General features: G+C 31.3%; 3 protein-coding genes and 1 long non-coding RNA gene across 4 annotated transcripts; 3 read left to right on the top strand and 1 right to left on the bottom strand.

The window, feature by feature from the left end:
• The first annotated feature begins 369 nt into the window (after positions 1-369).
• Positions 370-1,517, top strand: LOC116345553. Its single transcript, XM_031774994.1, has 2 exons — positions 370-473; positions 561-1,517. Exons 1-2 carry the CDS (start codon positions 420-422, stop codon positions 1,413-1,415), a joined length of 909 nt encoding a protein of 302 aa, XP_031630854.1. The 5' UTR covers positions 370-419; the 3' UTR covers positions 1,416-1,517.
• Positions 1,518-1,882: 365 nt separating this feature from the next.
• Positions 1,883-3,033, top strand: LOC116348041. Its single transcript, XM_031778895.1, has 2 exons — positions 1,883-1,998; positions 2,074-3,033. The coding sequence occupies exons 1-2, from the start codon at positions 1,948-1,950 to the stop codon at positions 2,905-2,907; spliced, it is 885 nt and encodes a 294-aa protein (XP_031634755.1). The 5' UTR covers positions 1,883-1,947; the 3' UTR covers positions 2,908-3,033.
• Positions 3,034-3,083: 50 nt separating this feature from the next.
• On the bottom strand, positions 3,084-4,376 carry LOC116348051. Its single transcript, XR_004201750.1, has 4 exons — positions 4,319-4,376; positions 3,867-4,147; positions 3,681-3,716; positions 3,084-3,328 (listed from the first exon to the last, which is right to left on the bottom strand). It is a non-coding gene; the product is annotated as an uncharacterized LOC116348051 (long non-coding RNA).
• A 160-nt stretch (positions 4,377-4,536) lies between these two features.
• On the top strand, positions 4,537-6,232 carry LOC116348031. Its single transcript, XM_031778884.1, has 3 exons — positions 4,537-4,805; positions 5,127-5,205; positions 5,341-6,232. The coding sequence occupies exons 2-3, from the start codon at positions 5,155-5,157 to the stop codon at positions 6,181-6,183; spliced, it is 894 nt and encodes a 297-aa protein (XP_031634744.1). The 5' UTR covers positions 4,537-4,805; positions 5,127-5,154; the 3' UTR covers positions 6,184-6,232.
• Positions 6,233-7,749: the final 1,517 nt, after the last annotated feature.

The following is a 7,749-nucleotide window of genomic DNA, read 5'->3' as shown; positions in this document are numbered from 1 at the left end:
GCGGCAAAAAAAGCTCATTTTTTTTGAAAAAAAAAAAAAAAAAAAACGTAAAAATTACTATTTTGAAGAAGGTCTTTTTATCTTCATTTTTTGCTGGATAGAAATGGTCCTTCTATTTTCTAGTCAATCCATTCAATAATCAATTTCCATTAATTTGAATTCTGAAGTTGGTCAGAAGATCTGAGCTCCTTACCTGATCAACTCCCAAAAAGATGTGAAAAATCGTCAAGAGCATCGTTTCAACTCAATTAAGAGGTTTTACTGTATTTCGTCTGAGAGAAAATTGAGGCGTTGACATGCAAAACACCTGGAATTTTATTATTAGCATTTTTATAACTATATCTGTAATGTAAAATCATCAATTTATTTCAGTTATTGCTTAGCCTCCTGGATAATAACTTTAGTTGCCGCAAACAAAAATGTCTAAACTTTCATTATTTCTGGTATTCTTTGGATCGTTAGCATGTGATCAGGTAACTTTGATGGAACTTTCAAAGATCAATGGTGACTTCTGTCTCCAATAAATTTATGGAATTTTAAAAAAAAAAATATAATTTCAGTTCGTATCGGCCAGTGAACATAAATATGAATTAAACAGTCCGATTTATACTACATTTATGGAGGAATTTGCTTCAAAAGTAGTTAAAATCGATAATGATCATGATTCTAGTTATTGGAAAGACCAATTGAAACCCCTCTTCAAATATCCCAAATTTGAACGTGTCACTGACCATGGTTTTTTCGGAAGTAGATCTACCGAAACTGCAATGAATTCAGAAAAATACGATTGGTTTACAACACAGTGTGACTTACCCCAAATAGAAAATAAACTCAAAGAACCTATCGAACATAAATACCAAGATATTCACAGAGAGATTCGGCAAAATATAGAAGACTTAAGTATTCTGTACAATGATATTCGTAATGTTCATAATGATATTTATAGAGGATTGTTTGACGAACCGAAATTCAATGATATAAAAGGTTTTAAAAACGCAATCGAACAATTCGATAAAAAGTCAATTAAAAAACATCGCTTGAAAGTGATTGGAAAGGAATTGCAAACAATGAAACAAAAGTACGATGATATAATAAATAGATTGGATGAAAAAATGCAAGAGATACCAGTGAAAAGATATAAATATCTGCAGCAAATCGTTCTGAGCGATAAGAAAATTGAAGAACTCAAGAGTTTAGCCGACGAAACAGGTCAATTGAATGAGATAATCAAGATTATTGGCGCATTGAAGGAGAAACTGGAAGCATTGAGAAAGGTTCTTTCAGATACAACATCGATCATAGATGAGTTTACTGTTGAACGGATTAAGTGGACAGAGATCTTGATGGATGTACCTATTAATAAAAAAGAATCGAAACGTAAACTGTGTTGTAAAAAGCCCACAGTAATGGAATGATAAGAAACACACAAATTATAATTCCCATTTAAATTATAATCTTTTACATCAACATCATGTAATAAATGAAATACTTAAATTTTGAAATCAATTTAAATGAAATTCCATGTGAGTTTTGTTTATTTAAAACTTTGAGCCTAGTATCTTCTCTGGATTTTTGACAATATCCCCTCTAAAATCTTTGATAAATTTATGTTAAGCATTGTCATAAATTACATCTTGTTTTCGTTTCTAAAAACTTAGTCGTTTCCAATGAATATAATTTATAATCTACTGCCAAACAAGTAACAAATATTTTTTATTCTCCCATACAAGTGTGTTTAATGTTTTAGCAAATATTTTTCGCTTTTTATTGAAGAATAATTATAAAAAATTATAACTTGAAATACCTTTGTGTATTATCAAGTTGTTATTTGTGATCTATTAGATGTTCTGTATTTAAAGTCTAATGAATCCCATTTTATACAGTTAATTTTCTATTGAACATTGTTGAGACAAGTTATTTTAATTGCGAAAATAAATTCTCAAAAGAATGAACGTGTTTTTCTTTTCAATGGTTTTGTCGTTGGCAATATATGGCCCGGTAAATTTGAAATTTATTTGAATGTTTATTTTTTCTCCTAAAATACTGATGCTGATCATTTTTCTTCAATTCAAGTTGGTGTCTGGTAGATACAATGCAGATAATGCCGCCTTCAAGACCTTAATAGAGGTGTTTGACCTCAAAGCGAAAGATATTGATAAACGTATCGATTGGGAAAATACTTTAAAACCTCTTTTCGCTCTTCCCAATGACATCCTAAGAGATGACGAACATGATACACTTCAATGGATGGCTGACATTATCGAAGCAACAAATAATACAGAACTCGCAGATGCTTTGGCCAAAATTCCAATAATTGAAGAAGTCAAGTCGTATCTTCATAAAATTTATAATGACATCCATACTGTTTATGTAGGTAATACAAAAATCCTCCAAGTTTATAGCAAATATGTGAGCCAAAAATTGGAGGAGCCAATATGCAGAAAATTGGATGGATTTGTAATAGCATTAGACAAATTCATCAAAAACCCGCTCAAAGAAAAGCGCCTACAGAAGATCAGAGAAAAATTGATACCATGCATGCAAACAACGTATAATGATATCGTCGGAAAACTGAAAGTCAAGAACAACATAGCAGTCATATTGAGAAAAAGTTATGTCGCCCAAATGGGATTGGTTAAAACCGAGTTGAATGGATATTTTGAACGTCCAAAGATTCGCACACAGTTATCTATTTATTTTGAAAAGCTATCGGCTAAAGTAACGGATTTACTCCAAAAAAATGTTGCATTGGATAAACAGCTCCAAGAAATTGTGCCGATTCTGAAGGAATACATCGAAGAACGTATTGTATGGTCAGAGTGTTTGATGGACAAACAATTTCAAAACAAAAATCAGAAGACACCATGTCTTGGAAGTTGTATTTGCTCAATCGATGTTAAAGATTAGGAAATAAAAGGGTTGAAGTTCAACATCATTCACAATCAATTTAGAAACAATTCATCCTTTGACACGTTGATTATAGCTGTAATGCGTACATGGCATGTCAATAAAATGTCTTTAAATTGAAAATAACGTTGTATCTTTATGATAATTTGTTTTTGTTTTCGAATTGAGGCAAAATGTTATTGTTCACATCTAGTATTTTTCCATTTATTTCACTGTAAGTAATGAAATTTAATTGACGCAGTAACTTTTCCAATTGAGTATGTTTACCTTGTGTTATTAATTACAAATATGAAGAACACAATTTATTCTATTGCGAAGAAATGCACAAAGTTTCAACAAAACACATTACAAAAAATATTAAACAAGTTGAAAACACAAAAAAATATTGTCGTTTAAAAGCAAGATGATCAGTTCTGCTATTCTGTAAATATTCAAAAGAAGTTTTCAGGTTCAACAGATGTTTCGAATCAACGATACTATATTTCAGCTTATTTCAGTTTAAAACTGGAAGTTCCAAGATCATCTTTCAAAAAATAAAAATCTCTTATTTATTCGTTAATAAATTTTGACGTAAATTTTGAATTATTACGAAATCGAGTAACTTTTCATCTATTACCCATGAAATCGGGTAACATATAGTATAACCTACGGCGAAAACGTTGTGAGTAAAATAAATCACAAGTTTGAATACATTTTACGTATTTTTATAAAAATTTATCTATCTGTATCCTAAAATGTAAGAGTAAATATAGTGTTTCTATATCCCAACAAACATTTGTTGTGGCAAATTCATCCATTATCGGGCATATCTTGACGGTCAATATTGGGGTCGGATTTGAGTGTAGTTTCAGTCATTTTCAACGTCGCAATGGAAAGAAAAAAGAGAAAAAATAAACACAGTTAGTAAGTATGAATCAACATCAATATACTATCGGTTCAGTTCAATAAATGATACTCACCTACGGGTTATTTTGTATACCAAACTGCCCGTACTTCGGTCAAGGCCACAAAACTCAAGCCCAGCATAGTAATAAAACGTTACAATAATATTATTTAAAAAGAAATCTTAATGCTACATGTAATTAAAACTGGTCGTCATCGGAAACATCGAGAACATAAACGTTGTCCTCGTCGTCACTGGAATCCTCATCGTCAGCTGCTTGATTTTGTATGGCAGCATTTTGATTCTGTGGTCTCAATAGTTGCGGATGAATGTCCAATCCCAACACCGTACAAAGACCTGAAACCAAAATCGTAAACAACAAATTGTTAGCCAAAACATTTTTGAACATTTTTAAACATTTTTAATTTCAGTGATCTTTTTTTTGAGCTCGATCATCTTTCCAAATGCCAGTGTTTAGCTACCAGTTTTTACATGCGGCAATGGGTTTCATCATTAAGAAAACCTTACTTTTTGCAGCAAAACCGGCGCCAACCTCAGTGACTGGTATCTCTAGTTTTGTTCTAAAATAATAAATCGAATGATAATTTCCAATGGCTTTTAATTCAACAAGATTACGCTTATGTTTTTCCAATACAATCGCGTCGGCAAAAAATTGGAATTTAAATAGCACCAAAATTTCATATCACAAAATAAAATTCATTCCATACCAATGGGCATAGTGAGCAAAAATACATTTTTCCTAATCGTCACTTGTTCGATTTTCATTCCCAATAAATACATTCGTCTCTGCCACAGCTAGTTCATTTAAGCAAGTCATATACATAAGTGTAATACAACTCAGACGATTCAAAATTGTCACCACCTAATAACGACATCAACGACTCAATTGCTTTTTTTCTGTGTTAAGTTTCATTATTTCTATCATCATTTCAGCGGATAAAGCAGTCCTTTTTTCCAATTTGTATTTTTCAATTGGCGTGGCTCAAGCCTTAGAGTAGGCAATATATCTTTTTATACAACGGAACAATATTTTTGTTTTGTTCTGCTTTAACTGGGAATTGTGAAAAAAATTGAAATTTTTTTAAATTATGATATCGAATTGTGTTTTATCTCCAATAATTAGGGAAAAAATGTGTTGTGTGTATTTAAAGCATATTTTCATCATCTATACATTATAATATTATTTTATTTGAAAATTGCGTATCTTTTATTTTTTTCTTCTCCTTCGTCAAATGCCACGTTCATGACAGAAAGGCTTACTATATAACAGCCGATTCATCTACTTGATATTAGTTACTTTTACTTTCTGTTGCAGAAACTAACTAGCTATTTTCACTGAAATAATGAAGCTGTTAATATTATTGGTCTTTTTGTCATTGGCAATATTTGATCAGGTATATTCATTCTCCTCATTTTTTCAATTATTTTTTTTTTTAGTTTGATTTTGTTTAGTAATTGTTCGAAGAAAAAAGAACACTATTAGTCGTTGTTAAATATCAAATGATAATTATAGAATATTCATTTTTTAGTTTCAACTTGTTAGTGGTGACAAATACGACTTAGACAAACCGGCTTTCACCACAATATTGACTGAATTTGATGCCAAAGCAAAAAAAGCAGATAAAAAGTGTAACTTAAAAGAACGTTTGGAACCATTGTTTGCACTTCCCAGAAATCTCATACCCGATGATTCAGGTGAAACTGATTTCCTTGGGAAAAAGATGGCTTTCAGTTATTTGCCAAATCTGGATTTTGAAATAGGGCATCTCTTCGATGGTAAAATAATAAACGGTGTTATGCAGCTAATAAAAGATCAACTAACTCGTCTCTCTAACGAACGCCAGGAAGTACGCAATTTTTATCATTTTATTTTTGATGGCATTTTTGTCGAGCCATTAATCTTTCAAATTGCACGATTTTACGATGCATGCGAAAAGTTTGATGGCAAACGCATTAATAAGGCTCACTTGGCTAAAGTTCAAAATGAATTAAGTGGGATGCAAACATTTTACAATGAAAAAGTTCAAATAATAACTGAAAACATGAGAGTGGCAAATCAAAGAAGAAGTGAATACATAGCTGAAGTCGAACAAATCAGACAGCAATTGAAAGAGTTCACAAAATCAACAAAGGAAATTCGAGAATCGGCAAAGAGTGTATATGATGCGGATCACTTGCAGACTTTAGCAAATATTCTGAATAACTTGAGAGAAAAACAGGGACAATTAAAGATGGCTCTGTGTGATGTTGCATCGGCTGTGAATATGTATAAATTCAAACGACTCTTATGGACACAAACAGTGATGGGTGTTCAATTCTTCTTGCAAACACAAAAAAAATCATCAATATTTGGACAATGCTTGGGAATATAATTATTTAAATAAAACTTTCAATGTCATTGTGGTGTAAAAACATTTTGATTCAAATAAATTTATTAAAAAGAAAATATTTATAACTAATCATTTTATATTTTCGTTGATTATGAACAAGGCTACATTATGAATAATACTACTTACAATGGGCTAGAATCGTAATGTATAATTTGACAGTGGATTTCACCACCTGATGCTTTGAAACACTTTAATATTTTTAACATGAATGTAATGGTGTCATGGAACACAAACAATTAAGTAAAAATGACCGGAGTCCTGTATTTCAAAACGAAATATTCACTGGGAAATTATGCCAAGAAATGTGCTTATACAGTTGCCAGCTAATAAAATATCGATATCGATTTGAAATGTTGTTTATCGAAATTTGAATATTCAATTCAATTCAAATTACAGGAAAAAATTCGTCAATAATGTTCAACGTCATAATCACTCAAATTGGAATTTATTTATTTGATATAAACATGTATTACACACAACTACGAATGTTTTTGAATTGATTAATTATAATTTCAAAATTATTCTCAAATGATTCCTCAATATTCATTAATGATGTGGCACAGAATTCAAATTTAGATCTAGTATATAAACACCTAGTTGCGTGTTATTTTCCCTAGGGGAAATGATCTATTCGCGAATGGACAAAATTTATTGATTGTATGATAAAGTCGTCATTTTAGTAAAATAATTCAAGAAATTCGCATACAATTCGCAAGCTATTCGCAAAAAGTTATCACAATCAAACTATATAATATACGCTTGCAAACGAACCAAGTGAATAGCGGCGACGCAAGAAAACGAAGTGAGTGAATAGCGGCAGCGGATAACATTTTTTCTTTCGTTCGTTGTCGCTATTCACTCATTTCGTTTTCGTGCGTCGCCGCTGTTCACTTGGCTCGTTTGCAAGCGTTCACAATTTGATACATACAAAACTTACAAATTTTGCGAATTGTCTCACGTTCATAGCGTTTTGTTTGCGAATTGTTTTTTAAATCACAACTTTACTGGCCCATCGCTTACAAATCATTTCGCATAAAATTCGCAAAATATCGAATAATTCGCTATTTTCTGATCGAGATCCGATCCCCTAGTATTTTCCATTTTAGTTACTGGTCGATCTCATAATTAAAATAATGAGATTGTTTTTAGTTTTGGCGTTTATGTCAGTGTCAATATTTGATCAGGTAGAAGATTTTTAAATAGAAAATATATTATTCAAAATATTATTGGTTAAAATTTGTTTCAGATTACATTGATCAATTGCATTAAAATCGAAGGTGATAGTCCTTTTTCAACATTGATGAATATATTTTTGTCAAAGAAAAGCAACGTGAACAAAACACATTGGGAGCAGACATTGAAACCACTTTTCACTCGACCTGAATCCATTATACACAGTGAAGACATATTTCAATGGGTGAACAGTGAAACCAACGATCTTTTCAATTGCGGGGAATTATTGGCAAACATCCCCAATAACGATGTATATCATTCATTTCGCAACAATCTCGTAAAGGAAATTCAATGTCTCAACGCATATCACAAAAT

The sequence above is a fragment of the Contarinia nasturtii genome, unplaced genomic scaffold (genome assembly GCF_009176525.2).
Source record: "Contarinia nasturtii isolate CC-2019 unplaced genomic scaffold, AAFC_CNas_1.1 Cnas_scaffold_129, whole genome shotgun sequence".
Taxonomy (NCBI): domain Eukaryota; kingdom Metazoa; phylum Arthropoda; class Insecta; order Diptera; family Cecidomyiidae; genus Contarinia; species Contarinia nasturtii.
This window is presented reverse-complemented; position numbering and strand designations above follow the sequence as displayed.

What these genes read in the sequence shown, in the direction of transcription:
- LOC116345553 (XM_031774994.1), top strand. Translation starts at nt 420, where the DNA reads ATGTCTAAACTTTCATTATTTCTGGTATTCTTTGGATCGTTAGCATGT. An exon ending in GATCGTTAGCATGTGATCAG is followed by an intron (nt 474 to 560) that starts GTAACTTTGATG and finishes ATATAATTTCAG; the next exon opens with TTCGTATCGGCCAGTGAACA.
- LOC116348041 (XM_031778895.1), top strand. Translation starts at nt 1,948, where the DNA reads ATGAACGTGTTTTTCTTTTCAATGGTTTTGTCGTTGGCAATATATGGC. An exon ending in CGTTGGCAATATATGGCCCG is followed by an intron (nt 1,999 to 2,073) that starts GTAAATTTGAAA and finishes CTTCAATTCAAG; the next exon opens with TTGGTGTCTGGTAGATACAA.
- LOC116348031 (XM_031778884.1), top strand. Translation starts at nt 5,155, where the DNA reads ATGAAGCTGTTAATATTATTGGTCTTTTTGTCATTGGCAATATTTGAT. An exon ending in CATTGGCAATATTTGATCAG is followed by an intron (nt 5,206 to 5,340) that starts GTATATTCATTC and finishes TTCATTTTTTAG; the next exon opens with TTTCAACTTGTTAGTGGTGA.